General features: G+C 42.5%; 1 protein-coding gene across 12 annotated transcripts in view; it reads right to left on the bottom strand.

The window, feature by feature from the left end:
• utrn (utrophin) overlaps positions 1-22,435 on the bottom strand; it is a 174,200-nt gene that overhangs the window by 70,409 nt on the left and 81,356 nt on the right. For 11 of the 12 annotated variants that reach the window (XM_034579148.1, XM_034579155.1, XM_034579154.1 and 8 more), the window contains 2 exons: positions 2,550-2,722; positions 832-988 (listed from right to left, as the gene is read on the bottom strand). In XM_034579148.1, the coding sequence (XP_034435039.1) occupies positions 832-988; positions 2,550-2,722 (330 nt within the window). Of the gene's footprint in view, positions 1-831; positions 989-2,549; positions 2,723-5,899; positions 7,261-22,435 lie in introns of those variants that run through there. The other variant, XM_034579157.1, reaches the window with a different exon arrangement.

Genomic DNA, 22,435 nt, shown 5'->3' with positions numbered 1-22,435 from the left:
GTAAGCCAGTGCTGTTGTGATTATAAAAGTCTGGCCGCAGACTGATGCTTAATTATGCAGATAGCAATCACCAGAGTGATAAGTGTGTATTTGTCAATATATACACACACACTCAGGCACAGGTATAAATAAAACAGTGAACGATGGCTTAGTTTAGTGTTCCTGCTTTTGTAAATGCCAGTGTCTGGACTTTTAGTAGAACCATTGCAAAGTTAAAGCGATATGGCCAAAGTTATAAACATTTTCACATCAGTCGATAGACAATTATAATGATAAACATCGTATAATTATTTTTTTAGGGTTTAAGGTTGCTCCTGAGTGAAGGTTGTGGTTTTAATTTAAGATACATTTTACAAATCTGACATAGATTCATTGTGTTATACTTCTTTACTGTAATTGCACAATGCATAAGCAATATTAATGTATAATGGACTTTATACGTTATATGGTTATTGCTGAAAAAGTATATTGTGATAATAATAGATATTGTTTTATAGCCCAACGCTACTTTGACGTCTGCACACCACATTTGGGTGTTCCTCTTTATTTGGGCAGGTTAGAGCCCTTCTCAGGTTGTTCAAACCACATGAGTCAACAGTGAACGATAAACTTCTCCACCAAAACATTATGATTATAGCAAAGTAAATAAAAAATGTAAAACCTTGTAAGGGCCTTAAATTCAAAATGGTACTTAATGCATCAGGGTGAGAATATGACTCATGTAAAAAACTCAAGAACACATTTTGGATGCTGGATGAGAACAATGAGAGAAGAGGTGTGATGAATGGTTTACAGCGTGGCAGGAACACTGCCTGCGGCCGTGGTACATACCGTGCAGTGGTTCTGCTGTTGCAGTAAGATGGGCACGTCTCCTCCGATGGGCATCTGCTGGGCCAGCTCCTCGTCCTTCATGCAGATCCACCTCCACAGCTCCTCCAGGAGGCCCAGCAGACGAGACCAGCGCTCGGCACTCGCCTCCAGGTGCGCTCTGACAATGAACAGCATCGAGGTGAAATATAACTATACCTACATTCTATTCATGAGTAACATGCTTTTCATGATATGCAGATTTACATGAATATAAAAGTAACCTGGGCAACTATGCAAGGCTAATACTTTTTATACAGAAGTAGAGCCACTTAAATTCATCATACAGCTCATGGAAATCAACCAAAAAGTTTTTATCACCACCAAACCGTGATAAAAAGCCTCACAGTTGACCACTCCAGAGCGGCTGCTGCCCTTCAGGAGTAAATGTTATTTGTAAAAGCGAACACAGTTGGCTGCTAATTGTGTGGGTGGTACCAAGCATGCAATATGTGTTGATAAGCGCTTTTGTTTTCCTGCTCTCCTCGGGGCATAATGTATCTGAACACTGTGCACAGAGACCTCCTATTGCCACTCGCCGAGTTAGCCTTAATTACACATGTAGTGCAATTAAGGCATAATGGGCTGTACACAATCAACATCCAGAGCAGCGCACCACCCACACAATCACACACACACACACACACACACACACACACACACACACACACACACACACACACACACACACACACACACACACACACACACACACACACACACACACACACACACACACACACACACACACCTCTCACTGTCAATTTTTTCTCTCACTTGTCTTCCTGTGGAACAAGTCCAACCTATTTTGTCTGCACTGTCTGACCTTGACTAACACCCATTTATTACATTCCACTCAAGCTGTACAAGTTCCAGCACAGTTTTTTTTATTTTTTATTTCCCCCCAGTCTCTCTTTACTCTCTCTAACCCTTCACCTTGTCCCTGTGGCTCCGTCGGGCTCCTGTGCCACCGCTCTCTTACCCTCACCTCCTCCACTTTGTCTTTGAACATCTCCATCTGGCCCTTGTCAACTTCACTTCCACCTTCATTTCCGTCACCCTCCACGTTGCCAGCCATCACCAATCACATTTATTGATGCCAAGGTTGTGGCTGACGCAGCGCTGTCTGTGTCCTCAGAAGTTTATGTGAACTGTCAGGTCCCTTTTTTGTTTTTTTATCCCTCTGCGCCAGCTTAGATGTATGGGAAATCGGACAAATGTGGTTTTTCCATTAATCCAACACATGAAAGTCATGTTCCATCAATGTTTTCTTTTCATGAGCGAAGAATACTGCATGGTCCAGTAAATAATAAGGAAGTATTAAGAGTTGAGCACAGTGTATTTGTGATGTAACAGAGACTCAGAGTAATCCTCGAAATGTGTCAGTATAAAAAAATATTTCTGGTTTCCTGGAGGTCAAGTACTTAATGGAATTCAGAGTTTCAGTTCTTCAGAGCTTTTCTTTTGAGAATCATACTTTCTCTCTTAAACTAACTTTCACAATTCTCTGTTTGTGTAAAATATGAAACTGAAGCATGAGACCTACTTGAACCATTTCCACAATCATGATGTGGGTTTTTTTTTTCTAAGAGCAGCAAAAGAGCAGCGAAGCAGCCTGACCCAAAACACGCGAGAAAGGAAAAATAAATCCATTTCTATTTCAAAGTTTTGGTTTCACTGACCTAATGTTGGCTGATTTGGCCTTCAGGTCACTCCAGCGTTGATTCATGTCATCCAGCCTGTGTTGGAGGAACACGGCTTCCTCCGAGCTGCCCAGAGCCTTGACCATCTTTGACTTGTTCCCGTCCACGCTCTTGTAGATGTCATTGTGGGCATCGATCTCAGCCTGAATGTCCTGCAAACACACAGAGGAACTGTCAGAGCCGACCGTTTCTTCGGGGTAAAGTTTCTGTGCACACGGACGGGACGGCAAAAAAGTAGTCTGCATCACAAACGCCCAAAATTGGATGTCACAGTCTTCTACGCTGTCACAACTGATTATTCATGAACCGAAAATAACATTGGACTAGTCTTGGGGGAGTTCACGGTATACTGCTCGCAATATATCCAGAGGGCAGAGAAGTTTATATTTTCATGAAACATCCTCAAGGTACTTTTTGACTTTTTTGACAAGAAAATATTTCAACTTCTACATTTTCACTGAGTCGGAAAGGCCCGACCCCGACCTGAAGCACGTCCCAGAGCAAGTTCAACATCTGTACTAGAGCGCCATTAGATTGTGCCACGGCTACTCCAAAGCAAGCTTAGCTAATTAAATGCTGGGATACAGTATGCAATTCTAATGTAATGCAGAGCTACTCTAAAAAAAAAAATGTGTATGTGGCTCCAGGAGTCCATCACATGCAATAATGTGACAGAGCACAATTTTTCCGTGTGTGTGAGTCCTGAACACGGCGGCTCTATTACACAACCATATCTCAAAGGGTGTGTGTGAGAGTTTGTGTGTGTGTGTGAGGGTTGAACCACAAGGGGGGCTGACGCAAGAAGAGGATCCTGTCAAATGTGTTATTTTTAGATGTGTGAAACTGCTCCATTTTCTCCTCCGTCTCTCCCTCCCTCTCCAACTCTTTACTGGGACAACCCTCAGTTTAAGCCATTTCAACTGCAGATGAAGAGACGACCATACGGCTGGGTGTTACAACACCTGCAGCAGATGTGCAAATGGGAAAGATTCGTGTGGATAAGGGTAATGACGCCTATAGGTTGCAACAGTAATAAAAAAACATTAATAGAACTGGAAGAAATGACTGATGTCTGGTGCCTGTAGTTGCGTATCCTTCTCAGATTGGAAATTATGCAATTAACTGGGTTTCATTTTACATTACTGCCCTATCTAGGGAAACACTAATAATGTCTCTGCATGGTTTTAATTTTGGAGTCTGCATTTTAGGAGTAAATTATCAATAATAAAAATACATTTATTAACTTTCAATTAAACCTCCAGAGTAAAAAAAAAATGTTATTTGAATAGAATATTGAATACATTTTGTTCCAGGGGGGAAAAATAAAGTGTAAAGCAATGGGAACTGGTGCACACACAAACACATGGTAGACACAGATAGAATGGGAGTAAGATGCACATGACAACACATACCATGTGCACGTTAAGCAGAACATGTGACTACACATGAGCTACTCTGGAAAACTTGTTTGAAAAAAGCAAACCAAAGTCCAGCCACAGTAGAATGGGACGACACACAAAACAACTGTCAATTGCCACAGTCATCTGAAGCAGTGTATGTAATATACTGAATGCCAATAGGTATTTACAAAAGGCTGAGACAAATCCCTCTGCTCTGATCTTCAGGGGAATCGTCTGCTGCCTTTTTGACACAAATCAAATTCCTCTGAAAGGCGACAGATGAGAGAAAGAGAGTGAGAGACAGACAGACGGAAGAGAAAAGGAAAGAAAGACGGAAAGGCAAACAAAAAGTAAATTACAGAAAAGTAAAAAACAGAAAGTCATTCGGGCCACTGAGCCTGTTGGCTGCGTTTCAAGTCATTACCCGAGTGCTTCCTTTTTGTTTTTCTTTTAGCACTTGCACTTCCCCTGGATGTAACACTGACTGCACTCACGACAGAGGAGCCACAGACGGAGCGGTCATATAGAGGCACACACTGTATATTCATTTACAAAAGCCCCCTTTAAATCTAACTTCACCCACTGAAAGACCACTTGAAGTTGGAGGTTTATATATGTCAACTTGTATCCGGAGCTACTTCTGTGTGATCACTTTCACTCTCATACACTAACAGACACACACACACACAGACTAAGCATAAACATTTGAATGGCACAGTTCACCATGTCAACTACAAAATGCCACTATTCTAGTTTTAGTCACTGATTATTGTAGAAAAACAAATCAAAAGAGTCTAAAGTTAAAGAAACTCAAATTTGTGTTTTTTTAATTACCTCTGCCAAGGAGGTTACATTTTCACTACTCTCGGTTTGTATGCAAGCAAGATTACACAAAAAAACTGAACTCCTCAGAAACGTATTAATAAGATATTCTATAGGTCAGGGAAGAACCCATTAAATTTTGGTGTGGATCAGGGAATTTTTTTTATTCGCTTTCTTTAACATTGCCAGATAAATATGCATTTTTCAACATTTTCACTATTTTCTCAGGGAATAACCCAGGGATATTGAGTTAACAAACAGGAACTGGTATCTATCAGTGTGTGAAATGTCGTGCAGCTTGATTGAATTCAAGGGGACTGTTGGGCCTTGGTGGAGGCATGCGCTCTGCTGAGTGCCATTCTGGTTTCTATCTGCAATCACACACTCACAAAAAACAAGCTAGGGAGCCTTAAGCTCAACTGTGAAGATGCTGAGGTCTGTGACACATATTTATGAGCACTCATAACACAGTCGGCTACTAAGTCATGTGAAACCCTGCCTCTCTGATCTGCTAAAACACAATCACTATACAGATGTGCACGTGTGGGTTTGTAGGTAAAAATGAATCACATGCACATTGTAAAAAGTGTTGGAGTTTGTTGGATCTAGGCCTGGAAATCAAAGTTACAACAAGTACTTTATAGCTTTATGGAGTATAAAACATTAAATACATGTAAAATACACACAAACTTAATGTCTTGTTTTTGATCCTTTAACCCAAAGTAGGTGTTTTATATTGAAAAACAACAGTGGCCTTGCAGGGCTAATCCATATTTCTAGAAAACACAATTACAGTAAAGGTCTACTTTGACAAATCAGGCTTAATTCAACTCTGGTTTTCATCCTATATTAATTCTCTCTCTCTGCATGGTAGCACTCCCTGATAAGTAGCATAGCAGGACAGAACAGATTATTCCATTTTAATGAGTCCAATAATGACTCAGACCTCATAAAGCTGACTACGTTAGATCACAACTTCAAACACGACGGAGACCAGGGTGAATCTTGGCTGTATTTGCATTAATGGTACACAGCAACTCATAAGTCACCGACAGGCCAAGAACAAGCTGTCATAGAAAGTTAGTCCTTAACTCCGAAGATATATACCTGTTCAAACTTTCCGAGAAAATCCCGCAAGCTGAAGTTCAAGCCAATCATATTGGAGCGTGTGCTCTGACTCCTCCCACTGTCTACATCTTCACTTCTGTCACACAGGTAAAAGGTTGGTGAGGAGACGGGACAGATGGGTAAGTCCTCCAGTGGTTATGGTCAAAACCTTCGAGGTTAGGGCCAAGATCAATGGTAAATCCAAAGTTTGAAGAATCTGGAATCCAACTACAGTGAAACCCAGCTGTTGAAAAATGTTCAATCACAAGACGGCCAAATCCAGGTCGTGGTCCCGAAACAGGCGATCTACACATTTCACACACCCCTTGGCAGCACCTGTGCATGCATGCCGGTGTGAGTGCTCGCCCAATCCCACCGCATGCTCGTAGCATCCTCTTTGGGCAGGCAGCCAGCCGAGTTAGGGGTGAGAGCTACCCTGCAGTCATGCTTCAGAGCCGGGACTGGGATTAACAGGACGACCGGTGCCACTGGAGGTCTGACAAAGTGGCAGCCAGAGGCTGGAAACCGAGTTCCTTTGGCCCGGAGATGGGCACTGAAGCTGGGAGGGAAATCCAGCAAATCTTGGGCGGAGGTCTGCAAATTGAAGATAACGGTTTGTGTCTTGAGGGACAGGCAGGCTGATGCAAAACGCCAAGATGACGAGGACAGGTCTGGCTTTCTCCTTCAGCTTTGCTACGCTTCCCTTCCTCTACTTCCCCTCTGGGCATGAAGGAAGCTGTTTACACATCGTCCGGCAGTCCAACCCTGGGCAGGGCTGGGGCGTTTGTTTTCAATTGCTCAGATAAAAAGTACCTTATCCCCGGCCGTCAGTCACACAGCCCTACACACTTCACAGAGGAGAGACGGCGCAAACAAAGAGGCACATGGTTTGCCCTCTCATTCCCCTGAGTGAAGGTAACACGGGCTCAAGGAGACAAAGTTACCTCAGTGTCTGCCTTCCTACCCGGCTCCCAGGTCTCCAACTCCAGTCTGCTCTCGCTCTATCACACCCCCCTAATCACTGCCATGACTGGGCCACTTAAGTCAAAGAATGCCTCCTTCTTTTTCTGGAGCCACGTGTTGGCAGGGAGCTGCCTCAAGGTTCGTCGTCTCGATCCTGGGCAGCCGGTCCGACTCGCCAACTTCTCTTCAGTTGGAGCGCTGATCTCTTCTCCTCTTGAGTAAATGTTGATCTATTTGTCATCCCATCCTTTCTTCTCTCCTGGCACGAGACAACTCCTTAAAAAGTTACATTTCTTCTTCACTTTTTGATTCCCTCTGGGGTCACACAAACACTCTCCCCATCCCTCTCTCTCCTTCCTATGTTGCTCCCGTTCTCTCCGGCCACTCGTCCCACTCTTTCACACAGCTGTTTATTATTTTAATCAGTATCCTCCCTTTCCCCTCCTCTCTCTGCATCTCTCTCTCTCCCTCTCCCTCTCTCTCTCCCTCTCTCTCGCCCTCCAACTAACTCAACACACTACACACCCACTTCCTGAGGCCTGTGCGAGCAGACAGCATGGTAGAACGAGTTTCAGAGAAAGGTTTCGATCGAACAAGGATCAGTATTCAGAAAGGCCTGAACGGAGAATGGCTGCAAAATGGAAGGGATGAACGAAAGAAATTGGGAATTGAGAATGTGCAACAAGACAGGAAGAGAGGAATAAAACGGAAAAGGATGTTTGGGAGGGTTAAAAAAAAAAAAGGAAAGTGAGAGGCGGGTTCCAAACTTGCAGAGCTACACTGGTAGCATTCAACATATTTAGATGAGGAGTGATGCAAACAGAAGAAGACGGAAGTTTGTGATGATGGTGTAAACCTCTATTCCTGAATTTGAATCAATTAAAAACCTGTTATAGTTCAGATCTCACAATTTAAACCCCATCTGTCTGCAGAGAACTGTATTAAACAGGCCCTGAAATTAATTCTAGAAACTAAAGCACAACTCTTTGAACTCAATAAATGTATATAACATGGTTTGAGGGGCTTGGATCCCTGCTGCGGTCTATAGGGCTATGTTGAAGAGGTGCAGGCGATAAAATGCATTCCATATATTAAACCTGGATGTGTGTGAGTGTGTGAGTGTGTGTTGGCATTTGGAACAGAAGTGGAAACATGTGGTGTGCATCAAAGACGTGCAGACAGATGGCTGTCAAGAGAGAGGGAAAAAACAAAACAATGTGTTGCATATTCATAGGACAAAGACTTTGAAGTGCGCTTAGCTGATTAAAAATATTTACATACCTAAGGCCCCTAAAACTGCGTTTCTGACGTATGCTGACAAATACATGCTGTTTGAGGGCTTACCAGTGAAGGATGTAAAATGAACTGGCTGGAATTGACACATTTGATGAGCATAACTAATTCACCAATGAGCTGAAGCTAAGATTTAAAGTAATAAAAAGTATGACAACTTTAAGTTACCAAGGGTTTTGATACTTTGGCTTATTAAGGATGTAAACACACAAATCTATAAATGGAGCTCATCGCAGGATACGTGGGGGTTAATGTTGGGCTACATTACTAAGCTAAGTGGATTAGGACCATTACAGGGGTAAGAATGTAACGCTTCCAGCTCTGCAGGCAAAAAGGGGGAGAAGAGAAAAATAAAGTTAAGTGAATACGATGAGAAAGAGAGAGTGAAAACAAGAGCAGAGGAGCAACACTATAAGACCAAGAGAGGGACAAGGGAAAACAACATCCTAAAACAAACGATAAAATATTAAAATGTCAACGAGGCCGAGCAAAAGAATTGGAAGAAAGAAACTGGAAGAGAGCGAAGGAGAGTAAACAGAGACGAAAGATAAAATAGTTATAATTCTGTCCTCTCCATCGATGCTTTGGTTGCTCAACTTTTCCTGCTGCACATGTTTAGTCAGTCTTGTTGTGACTGACTCAGCCTTCCAATAAGTTAAGTTAAAACTTTACAGCGCCACGAAAATCAATATTCTTAGATTAACAATGTATAATGTGGACAGCATTGCTAATGGAGCGATGAACCCACAGAGAATTAACAACAACTCTGCGGTTCCTCTCTGATCTGCCGAGAGTTTCAGCATGAGCTCATTGTTTGGTTCACTCTCATCAACCTTCATTTCTTTGGTGAAAAAAAATCTATGTTCTCTACCTGCTAAGCACCAGACACCAGAATGCAGAGTGCAATTTAAAAAGCAATAAGCAGCTAATGACCCAGATACAGTATTTCCCTCAGGAGCTGGTGGAGACCAAACATGGAGTCAAAACAAGGATTATGTACCAATACTTTGATTTGCTGCTCCAATAAAGATTTAATACTATAAAGCCATGGAAATCTTTGACAAATTATTTGTGTAACAGATAATTATGTCAACGAGGGGCCAGGTAGGGTTTGTAGATTAATATCATTTAAAGCTAGCAAGAGCAGGCTACCGAAATGCAACACATAAATTCCACCCCACCTCATCAGCCCTCTTGTTAAAAACATGGCCCCATAACACTTGAAGGTGCTCTGACTGACACCTGTTAGAGGCTGACTTTTCATCACTCGCTCGCTAACTTCTGACTAACTGGCACGTCAGCTAGAGACAGACAGGTGCACCAGCCAATCATTTCATTCGGAACAACTTTATCAATTAATGGCTATCAGGATTTCAACAAATAAGATTAAAAAAAAAACTACTTTCAAGTGTTGCTAAAAACAGTTTGGCCTTTTAAAACCCAAGTAGTGAGAAAACTGCCAAAAAAGGAAAAGAGTCAAGGAGCAACAGCAAAAAGCGAGGAGGAAGGAAGCAGAACAGTTTTCTGTCTGAGATGATGTCAAGAGGGAGCAGGGGCCATACTGTCGAAATTAAGTTGGACAAGCATATCGCAAGATCACAAACAGCAAGTGAACCAGCGTGAGCAAACAAAGACAAACATGGTGACATACACAGAGACACAAATACCCCCTGAGCCCAATACTAACAGCCGAGCTCTCTTTCAGCACTAAAGCTCAGTCGCTATTCCCCAGTCGGCTCATCAAAGATTCATTCAATTACATTTAATCCAGGTTCTCTGCCACTGCAGTGTATAGCATCTGACAAAAATCAATGTGGCTGAAGCATTCCACTGTAATTCGCAGGTCCTCAAACAGGCCACATCCGATGAAATCACTTCCTGTGCCCCCAGGTTATCAGTGACACTCCTCTTCCTGTTAGGAGGGCAGCGTCGTTCTGGGGAGATCAGGGCCCTGATATGTGTTTGCATGTGTGTGTGTGTGTGTGTGTGTGGACTGGAGAACAGAGTAGCTCTTATTTGCACATTTGACAGCAAAACAAACGAGTCAAACTGTGGAACAAATCGGAGTGGGGGGGCGCAGAGATGAAAGAACTGTTCCTGTGCGTTAAAGGTCCGGCGCTCTGCATTCAGATGAAGGTTGTGAGTGGAGTTTTACTCAAACAAAACAACGTAAGCCTTTTCTTTTTCTTGCAGAGTACAATCCCAGATTTATTCATCTAATAGATGAATAAAACCGCTTTGACAAAATGTTGAAGTTCAATAGCATTAGAGTCATCTGAACTTCCGTTTCCCTGATAAAGTATATAATGTACCTGGAACACATAGAAATAGGTTATATATATCTGCACAAAGAATTCATGCTCCTCATGTTGCAGTCCCAGAGTTCATGAGGAAATACTTGTATCTGGCAAAGCCTGTCCACATGACTCTATCTAGTTCCCATCAGTGTGTCCTTTCGAGTCCAGATCAAAACCACGATAACATAAAGACAAAACAAGAGCAAGCTAAGTGTAATGGAAATCAACATGACCCGGAGAGCAAAGTCAAAGCAATAAAGCATGTCCCTGAATCTCTCAACTGTCGTCATGCACATTACAAAGCCGCTGTCGGACACTCGATTGACACCTGACCTTCAATAATGTGACAGAGCTGCCATTAGAGACGATAACTCGAGTCAAAGGTCACGCCGATCACCGATAACTTATTCCACGGGTCCAATAATGGACCACGATTCACATCCTCATACGCAAGAGGACATCCAGAAATTCATATGCAAGCTCCTAAACCGGCAAATTGAAATTGATTAGGAGCGCTGTGTGCTGCTGCCCAATAATCAGCTATTGATTCTGGAGAGGCTTTTGAGATTTTGAGTCTACAAGACACTTGGGTGCTGGATTACATGTAATTATTTCCTAAGAATGCGTATTTAAATACAGCAAAAGAAACAGGATGAATTAGGTCTGATTTCATGAAATGTTATTACTACTCTGGGTTCAACACAAAGCCAATGAAAAATGATTACTTCCTGGACCTTTTTAACCAAATGGATTTCTGGTTATTGACTGTTGAGGAAACCGGAGGTCTGCGGGGGGCGCTCTAACTTCTTATCATCCTGCTCGTCACCGGCGTTCAAAGACCTCTGCCCCTCCCTTCTTCCTTTTATCACTCTTTCACTTTCGCTCGCCTCCTCACAACTATCTGAAGTGCTCTGCCTCCCGGGAACTGAGAATCGGGCCCATGGTGGGTAGTCTATCAGCATGTAGCCTCAGTGCACTACAGTAGAAGTGACGTGATTGGTTCTGAAGCTGCTGTCGCCTCCACCACGGGCCGGGATGCGAGTACAATTAGCGCATGAAACCGCGCACCTGCTGTGTTGGATAGGGAGGAACCAGGCCTGGAAAGGTTAGGTGACTGGACCAATTAGTGCGCCGCGCTAACGAATGAGCTATTTCTGGCTGTAGAGGACGAGAGTGTGAACATAAATGAAAAAGGACCGTCGTGCGGACTGATGGCAAAATAATAGGCCGTCACACATCATAACTAAGACGTCCCAGTTGGTGGGAAACTTAAAGACGGAAAAACTTTGAATGTGTGGACTGAAAAACTAAATCACAAACAATATGTTGCACATGTAAGAAAGTCACAGGCCCCCCGAGAAGAAAATAGCAGGCGTCATCAACATTTTATAAAGACGGCAGATGGCCATGATCTGTGGGCTGGCCTGGAGCAGGACTCATGAAGAAACTGATGTTTGGACAGAGACAATGATGAATTAGGACATGTTTAAGTGAATGAACAAGAAAAAGGGAATAAAGACAAATGAAGGAAGAGCCAGAGAGACAGTAATATCAGTAAAAAAGCACAGATGGTATCATCGGAATACCCTCAAGAAGGCACCACTACCGATAAATGTGCAGAAAGGGAAGTGTTTAGTTACGAAGCCATGACAAGATTACCTTAGGTTGTTTTCCAGTCATATGAATTGCTTGTTTAGGAGCCAGAGAAAACAGATCCTCTGCCCCCAACCTCAACAAAATTCTGAGTCTGATACCAGCCCATAAAATCCACCTGGTGTTCATACACTTTCCATGGAATTTACTAATTCATCAACATCACCTCTACCACCCACACGTCCTCTTAAATATACTCTCTATATCAACCCAATAGCTTTATAGATGGATTAAAAATAAGAAGAAAAAAAAAGGGTGACTCATTCCGGATAAATTCGCTTCATAAATATTAATTCTACCCTGAGTTTCACCCTCAACTTCAAACATTCTCTTGGCCTTCAAGTGACAAACTGCAGGAAAACAACAACACAATTCAGAACAACAAAAGGATAACTTCAAAATCTCTGGACACTGTGAGCTGTGAAAAACTGACCCACTCACATATTGTTTACCGCTGCCTTTTATTGAAGTTTCAGACTCGCAGTTCAGCTCTGGAGCGACATTTACTTTCCCGCCGTCTGCAAGACAATTTATTGTGAGTTCACATCGTTCAGTGGCGGGGAAGAGTCGCCCCGATAGGAGTGGCCCCCGATGGTCGGGGGTCCAGCTCAGAGCTTGCAGGGATGAAATGATCTGACAGTTTCTGTGCCCCCTCAAAAAAACTTGCCAAATCGATCTTGCAGGATCGGCCAGCTGGGATTTTCAGATGACGACTGGATGAGAATCAGACCTTCATTACTGTTAAAAAATCTATATATGATTTGCTTCCCGTTGATTGAACCTTGTTTGGATCGATGGCCACAACCCGCATTCCCACTGCGCTCTGTCTCAATTTAATGACTATAAATACTATGTCACTGTAATAAGCCACTCAAACGGCACACAGGGTACACACGCCACTGATTGGTGCTAGATGATGGATATTTCTCAAAACTGAAATCATCTAGTGGTCGGGTTTGTGTGTGTGTGTGTGTGTGTGTGTGACTGCGAACTACACACAGAGTTCCTGTGCAGCCCCTCAGGGACAAACCAATGGGTGGGACTCACAACAGAGCTGCAGTTTGGGGGGGAAAGATAAGACTCTGGAGTTTCCAAACCGCTACACATGTGTGACTTTTCCAAACACAACACCATTGATTCTGATTTATCAAACTCAAAAAAATTTAACTATGGAGCTATTATAAATTATTTTTAAAATGTCAACTTTTGGAGTGCTGGGGTCACTTTGGCCACTAGGGGTCTCTCAATCAACAATAACAAAAGACCTGGTTTGATTACATTGCAAAACAATACAAATAGTGGAATAAAAAAAACAACAGACCTGATAACTGGCTTTGTTGTATGTGATTTGCGCGAAAGCAGAAATGGACAAAGTCACGGGTAAAGAAGATAAGACGCAACTACAAGGCATCCAAATCGAAACGTCCCATTACCTTGAGTAAATTTGGAAATTTCTCTGGGTTTGAACATTGTAGGAAACATTCATATGATGTAAGCACACAAGTCAGCAAAAATATATGTAATATAGGTCTAGTTGTCTTTAGACATTTAAAGAATTGTTATATATTATATTTCTGGAAGCTGCTGTTTTTTAACCACTTGAGGAGAGAAGGACATCAAACCAAAGTTATAGCTAAATTGAACATTGATTTATGGGTTAACAGCTTTTACTGGCTACTATCAGCAAATGTATTCATGATCACACATCCATCAGACACAACGTGACACAGGACTCAACGCCTGAATGGAAGTCCAACCGATTTGCATTTCTGCCCACATTAAATTCTATCATATCCTGGGGAATATGACATGACAGCTTGGTTAAGAAACATAGAGGACATCTGAGATGGATGAGACAAGTAAACAACGTTTTCATTAAAGGAGAACAAAGGGTCACGGGGAGGAGGAGTCGGTGATGAGACATGATTTTTGAAGCGTTTGGCCTGACAGCAGAGATGTTCATAGGAATTAAAACACCCGGCAAATCCCCGGTGAGCAAGGAGTCAATGTTCAATAAAGTGCAGCTGAAACGAGGGGTAAGATACATGAGCGGTTAATACTCCATGCTGTATATCATGATGACAAGCCAGGTTGTTCAGCGCTTTTTGAAAATATCATCTTTTGAACCTTCAAAGGGACAACGCTCAGACAGAGAAAACCACCTTTTCCCCTTCCAATCCGGTTCTGTGATCACACCAAAGGGACATTCAAATACAGAATTACTGGCAAAGCAGATGAAAACAAAGGTAGCGGTGCTCAGTGAGTAACACAGGAGAGGAGGTCGTGAGCAGGAGGCGATGACACTGACGTTGTGGGTGCACAAGTGTCTGATGACTTCTTTTTTGTATCGCAGAGGCAGCTTTCTGGTTATACAACCTGTGTGCTCCCTCCACACCCCTGCATCTCCATCCAGCCCCTCAAACTCTTCATCCCTTCTCTTAGTCATGTTCGTCTTCCTCCACTGCTCCCATTAACTCCGACTCCCTCCTCCGCCCCTCCCGCCCTCCTCTATCTCTCGCTTTCACCACCTCTATTTCATCCTACTCATCTTCTTTCTCCCCCACCTCGTCTCCACCTCCAAAGTTAGTTTATTGCTCGGGGAAGGTGAGTGAGATATCCAACCTCCACAGGTCGTCCTCCCCCTGAGCACATCCCTCCTCCCGTCACCAAAAATGGCCGGTGGTTGGCTTATTACTTCCTGCGATGTTTACCGCAGGAGTTGGGCTCTTACAGCACTGCAGCGTTTTCTGTCACGCTGTGCCGAATTACTTCACCTATCACTCACGCGCGACTCCGGTCGAAGTCCCCGTCTTTATTTGTTCCACTCCCCACCTGATCGACAGAACAGTAATTTTCACTCCTGAGAGAAATTACTCATTTTATGGTGCGTGGTCTACAGCGCTCCGATATCCAGTGGAGCCACCAGATTTAGAATAGATTTGATTCTGTATACGTTTTTTACCTGGTCTAATCCGCTTTAATTCTGATGATCGTGCAGAGAGTTTAATGGTCAGTATCCAACTGGAAATCGATTACAAGCACCACTCTACTCTATGAAAATGGTTTGTCGTTTAAAAATCCTATCCTAAAATAAGTCTTGTTATATTGTGTCTTTTTCTCCAGTCTCACTAACACAGACTTTGGTTGTTCCCTGTTGACTTCCACCCAGACAGACATAAGGGCATACAGTCAGCTTAGGTAACGTTCCGTGTCTTCGAGGCCTCATCAGGTGTCTCACGAGGGAGCAGATCCCAGCTCTTATAATTGTGAAACCTGGAGTCAGGACAGCAGACATCTCCTCGCCTGTACTACTGCTCCCTGCAGAGGAGGAATCAAGACGACTTGAATGAACTTTTTTTCACTTTTCATCCCGCGCACCCTCATCAGAGTTCGGAGGAGACAACCACTGAGTTTTCCTGAACTCTCAAGCACTTGGACGGGCAAAAATGTTTTCCGGACAATGCAAGTAAGGATAAGGATCATCAAAGCAGTTAGTTGTACAGGCAGTCCAATAACTGAGATATGTCCTACTTAGTAAATGTAAAATTATCACAGCTCAACTGCACAGCCTTGTTTCTATGACTGAGCCACAAGGTGATGTTATGAAATCTCCATCTCTCCGCAGTTGATTTGCTTTGCCGCTTCACACAACTCTTAACTCTAAATTCTAGCAATTACTCATCGCACCAATTAGCTTAACACTTGACCCAATACACAACCTTTTCATGCTACTAATGAGACACATTCTCCGGGACGTTCACTAAGGCGCAAATGGGAAATCTGCAGATTCATTGAGATGGAATAACTCCTCACAACATTTGGATGCACCCTGGAAATTTAACCACCTACACTTTCTAATCAAGGAGAAAGTGATGTGGCCAGTTGCAAGTCATTAAGGTGCATTGAGCTTATTTTGAGGCCTAGAGGATGTGACAGGCTACCATTAATCTGACAACCAACCAGTTTTTAGAGCCCATTAAATCAGCTGGCCATACAGCAGAAACCACCAGGTGCTATTACAACTAAATGACAGTTTAATAGTGATATACAGTGGACAGGACCAAGCATCATGCCTGTGAAGCCACATACTGCCACACTATGTTATCTTTATATGGCTCAAATGGTCGTCTCTTGGATTGGCATGTTTACGTGTACTATATGTGAATTGTAAGTCACTGACATGATAAAAACCCAGACACATGCACAGTCTCACAGATATTTATGCACTGGAGTGACAGGACAATCGTTTTTTTAAGATATAACTCAAACATCCACCTAAAACCCAATGTAGGACAAGCGAGGGTACAGATACACATGTACTAAATGCCAGACCGACAAAGAGACATAGATATATTCAACAGCCAAATCATTCAAAAGAATAGCTGTGATGCAAAATGCATCTTCTCCGGAGTTTATCATCCGTTATATGGGCGTCTTCACGGCCATTTTTTATTGGTATTTTTAGGGTTTTGGTAAATTTCCTCTCAGAGCAAAATGTTTGTTCTACAACAAATCATAACGGGGTGACTGTTCAGGAGCTGCTTCTTTACATGTGGATTCTTGAACTAATAAATAAAAAGAGAAGCAGGATGTGTTTTTTGGGTTTGAGACCAAAATCTTCCATTCTATGTCAATGACTATGCATAAAAATGGACCTTGAGATGTACATTCATTTTATGTTATTATTACAACAGTGCATGTCCAATCATCACAATATTTCCTCCACAGTCATTAAGGGCCATTTTGAACCACTACTGTATAAACTGTTGGAGAGAATTTGGCAGGCTGTAAATGAGATCCCCAGAGGCCACGCTTGGTTCGACAGGGCCAATTATAGGGGATTTGCCTCTTTTGTGTATTGCCACACAAAGATTGATGGTGTTAAATTAATCTATTGGGATGTTACATGCATTTTAATCAGAAGTCACGCCCCTCCGATCGATAGAAAAGTTTCCTCCATCCTCGAGTTTGTGGGATCCACTCATAAGATAGGTCGGATAAGTTAAGAGACCGAAAGGGCAAAAGCAGGCCCACCCCTACAACACTGTTGTTTCTCAATGCCTTTCACTAACACAACCTCACCATGGACGTCCGGGCAAATGCAATCCGCTTTCAATCAAATGTACGAGGAGAGGACGCAGTGACAGAGCTTTGAACTTGCAATTACAAGAACACTGCAGCGTTATTCAAATGAATCCGCTGGGACAGGGGAGAGACACGTAAAGATCAGAGAGGCTGTGTGTGGCCTGAAAAGACTGACATTTCCTTTTTGGCTCTCATTCGCTCAGAGGGGAAATTGTTTTGAGCCTGCACAAAAATATAATCACCCCCCAATTTGATCTGCGTGCCTTTTCTCCTGCTAAGACTCTCTGACTTATCAAACAAAAGCCGCACTCTCGGGAGTGGAGTCGTAAGGCAAGTTAGATTCTTCACCGAAAACAAAAGTCAATTAGTCTAATTAGAGGTAGAGACACAAACAATGAGTGTGCAAAAGCAAGATTGAGGGAGAGGTGTAATAAGAAGGGGAAAAAAGCTGTATGTGGGTGCGAGCACATTTCTCTGCTAATGTGTGATTGCACAAGCACGCCACTTAAACACAGTGGGATGTATGTGCTACCAAAAAGAAGTAAATGAATAAACAACAGCTGCTTCCATCACTGAGGAGCAGGAGCACGAGGAGTGGGAGGAAAATGAGAGAGATGAGGAGAAACGGAGGGGAAAGAAGCATCGCTTGTGCTCATCTGGGCCTCTGTGGCATCTGCCACCGCTCGGTACCTCAAACGGAGATGAGAGGGGGTAGGTAGGGCAGGAACAGTGGCAAACAGACAGGCAGACTGGGCCAGCTCCGCGGAGGCTATGACACGCGGTGCTCAAACCGCACTGAAGAGACACAAGTGTTACATAAGTATGCCTTGTGACTTCAAAGCCGCAGATGCATGCAAATATACATGTTAAACATACTCGTTGCACCTTTGGGAGATCTGTGAGTCATGTTGGGTGCATGACCGGCCACGTGGGGATTGAACTAATGTCTAAGTCAGCATAACTGTTGCAAATGTAAAAACATAAACTATAACGGCACTCAGCAGAGCGCAAACCTCGTTCAATAGTCCCCTTTTATGCATCCATGAATTATTTGCTTGAAAATTGGTGAAAATGTTGCAACTATAACAAACATTCTTGGATCTGCCCCTCGAGCCAAACAATAATTTAATGGGTTGTTTCCAGACTCATACCACATCCTTCAAGTTTTGTGGTAATCCATTCAATTATCTTTGAACAATATTGCTTACAAACAAACCTAACATAAAATACAACCTCTTTGGCAGATGTAACCAGAGGCTTTGTCTTTTTTATCGAGAAGAGTAGCATTAACATGTTTCATATCCAACCTTTCATACTCATCACTCCGAGCCAATGCATTTGGTCAGTTTCCCAGAAGCAGGGAATAATCTGCTAATAGATGCACCGGCGAGAACCTTAAGATCATTATTGCATCCGAGCTAAATATTGATTTTGTGTATTGTTGGCCTGTCAGACAACCTCAGAGCGATGACAAAAAACTATTTTACCTGACGCTACTGAAATCTGAAGGAGTGTGCATTCGTGGATTAAGAGCAACCAGAGAGAAAAAGTTTGAGTAGTTTTACAAAGTGTCCTAAATCTCCTCTGCTCATCATATATTCGTCAGCACATATCAAATGTCATTACATACATTTTCAAACATTAACGCAGCCATGATTCCTCATTAAGAAGGAACAAATTGTACAGTTCTGTTACCAAGCAACCCTACGCACAGGGCGTGTCTAAATCTTTTTTTGCTAGTTTAATGGCAGAAAAGGTCAGGCCATGCCAGTCGCATGCTTCAAAGGGGATGTACTTAGTCTCTTTATTAGTCATGGGTGTGCTGTGGCAGTAACAATAAATCAAAGGTCACGGGTTGTGTGACTGCCTGCATTGTGAAAGGATTGCTTGTAGTGCCGATCTTATTGAGTATAAACATCAAATGTCTATTAAAATGATTCATCTTTCAAAACTGTGGTCAATCTCATGCTCACAGGATTTTCTTTGCAGCTAGTAAAAAAAAAACATTGAGTCAAAGTCACTGGTAAAGAGAGCCATGCATCTGAGAAGCCAATGGGACGCAGTTAAGAGTTTCAGGACCAAAATGCAGCATAAGAAGTGAATCTTTCGACAAGTTTAAACAGTACATCAGGGATTGTTGCTCAGAGTTTGTGCCCTTGCAGCCAAAATCCCTCCTTTGAATACCCACCAGCTGTGTTAACAGCCGTTGGTTATTTAAAGTTTTCTACCCCAATATTAAACGAGTATTTCACATATGCAATAATTTAAACTGGTAGCTGTGTAGTAAAGTTTGATAAGGATTAGGACTAATGGATAAAAATGATAAAAGCAGAAAAGTGGGGGCTGAAATCTCTGCTCCCTTAGATGTTCTTTTTGTGATGCATGGACGCACGCACACGCACACGCACACACACACTTCTACTATCTTCTTTTGAATCTGTAAGCGGTGCCTTTGATCTGCCTCGATGAGGAAACGCATATTCAAAAGCAGCAAGAGCGAGAGATGAAAGGCCAAACCAATTATAGCGAACTAAAGCGATATCTGAAATATGCTGTTGTCCGTAAATACATGTTCACATTAGTTTTAATACGGTGAGAAAAAGTCCAAACACCAACACGTTTACATCTTTGCAGACTCTGCAAAAAAATCGTAATGAATGTATGAATTCATCTTGTTGATCATTTAAATACAGAGAGTTCCGACACATCATTAATACAGAAAATTAAAACTGCAAAAAAAAGATCTGAGTTGTGGTGCAGACTCAATGAAGACCCCCAATGAGCTTTGATGTACACTCAGTCTTTTCAGAGCATCGTCTATAGATAACTTTCTATTGTTGACATGGCATCAATTTTATGCTTAATCTCAGTGGACTGTTCTTCATTTGAATGGGTTCTCTGGATTACGTATTAGCTTGTCATCAATTTCACGGTTTGTTTCAAAGGCTTGTCTAATCGCAGAGGCCTCTGCTGTAACAGCTTTAACATGGAGATGCTTTAAAAAGAGCAAAAGTGGATTCCCCAGCACTGCTAGCATGCTCACCGTAACAACACCAATATGCTGTTGTTGCAATACGTTTACCACGATCACTTACGTGGTTTAGCGTGTTAGCATGCTGAGGCTAATGCGACTGTGATTTGTTTTTGCAGTAATTTAATTTTGATGGTGCGAAATGAACAAGTGTTTGCCAAAGTCATCACACTTTATCAAAAGGCGCCCATTACTGTCTATAGCAGATTTCACAACAATCCCTTTAATATTCGCGGAGCTATTTCACACAAACCCACAGATGGTTTGTGATGGTGTATCAAGACATTAGAATTCCTCCAGGAACCATGACCATGACAAAACGTGTAGATGATGAGATGTTTCAGGGTGGAATGAACCGGTGGGCTGGCCCGTCGACAGTCAGACTGACATATCCCATTACACAGTAAAAATAATACTGGTTGATTATTGGGTTGTAGGTTACACTGAAGGCATGAGCTAATCTCCTGAGTGCTTCTCCAAATGGGAAAAATTCTGTGAATGAAATAACCTTTCATGTCATATCAGCACCTCTCATGTCGTGCATCACTTCATACAGCAATGATAAGCTCTTAAATATAAAACATACTTCGAAATGCATCAGAATACTTAACACTGATCCTTTTAAGTGGCAGTAATATCCATCCATAACATCTGGGAGAAGTGGGAGATGACCGCTAAGATCCATTTTCACGCCTGTGATTTGCATCTATTTAGTGCTGGTGGGTATGAGTTGTGTCAGCAGCTGCTCACCTTTCGATACCCAATTAACCCTCCTCTAAACTGCTGCACCCTCATCAGCTTTATTAAGGTGGATGAGCGGAGAAGAGCTTGACTGATTTGAAATGATAAAAAATTCATTGTCCGATTCAGTCGTTTGAGACTGAGGGGTAAAGAAAATAGAAACCAACCAAAGGTGAGACTGGGGCAAATAACTTAATAGTGCAAATACTCAAACTGGAGCACGACCAATATGGATTTTCGGGGAGCGATCCTGATAATGATGATAGTCAGCGATAGTTTATTCAGTCAAATAAAAGTTATATTATGAGCTGATATTTATTCACCAATCGATAAATGGTGGATAAATATACTGTAAGAAAGAGGAAGATGTATGATGCACTGATGCTGCAGTCGCTGCAACATGACGCATTTTAACTTTATTTTATAACATAACAGTTGCGAATGAAGGAAGAAAGAATGAGAAAAGCACAGAGTCAGAAATACTGTGTAACATGAAATGATTCATCATTTGTGGGAGGTGAGGTACAATGTCTTCCCACAGTCTCCTTATGTGTTTAAATCCACTTCACATGGAATACATTCATAACCTAACTCGAGATGTAGCGGCTCTGTAGTGCCAGTCAGAGCTCTTAACTGTAAAAGCCACTAAGAGTCAGTTTGCTTAATATGGCCAGGACGGGCTGCAACAGACAGCAGCACAACTCCCTGTATTGCCGTGTAGTTCCTGTGTACTAATACAGTTCCTCTCTTTTAATGAAGCCTGAACTGCTGAGCCGGGCTCCCTGATGATGCCTGCCTCTGTAACTGAGCCCAGTATGTGAGATGTTTTTTCCCAGGCTAAAAAATAAAGAAATAATCAGAAGCTTTGAAGAATCCAGGACATCCCGGTGATAGATGTTTACCATCACAAGTATTTCAAACAAACACTTTTTAAAAAATGTATCCTCTGTGTGACGCCACTGGCCGAGTCAGCTTGAAACGGAAAGAACAGTGCGAGTAAAGGGAATCAAAGCAACAACAACAAAAGAACGTCGAGGATATCTCCATTCAACCATCTGATTGGGTGAAATTTCAAAAACAAGAATATATTTTGGATGTTATCTTTCGTAACTAAATCCAATGTTCCCACTTGCCACTTACTTTCCCCATCATTCTCCACCCCCCACCGCCGTGGCTGTCATCGAACCCACTTGGAGTCTGACGGCAGGATGTGATTTACACCTCACGCCTCCCTGTAAGTCCACTTAACCCTGACTGCAGAGTTGTGATGCAGTAATTGGCATGACTTAAAGCCCGATCTCTAAATCATGCAAGCAAATCGCAGCAAGCTAAAACACACAGACACCATCTAACAAACTAACACTGACCTTTTTTTCTTCACCTCAACACAGCATTCTCTAAACAACAGGTTGCTGTACTGAGAGCTCCATCTCTATCACACACACACACACACACCAGACACACACACACACA

This window comes from Hippoglossus hippoglossus, chromosome 24, assembly GCF_009819705.1.
Source record: "Hippoglossus hippoglossus isolate fHipHip1 chromosome 24, fHipHip1.pri, whole genome shotgun sequence".
Taxonomy (NCBI): Eukaryota; Metazoa; Chordata; class Actinopteri; order Pleuronectiformes; family Pleuronectidae; genus Hippoglossus; species Hippoglossus hippoglossus.
The sequence above is the reverse complement of the archived record's forward strand: the minus strand, read 5'-3'. Positions and strand labels throughout refer to the sequence as shown.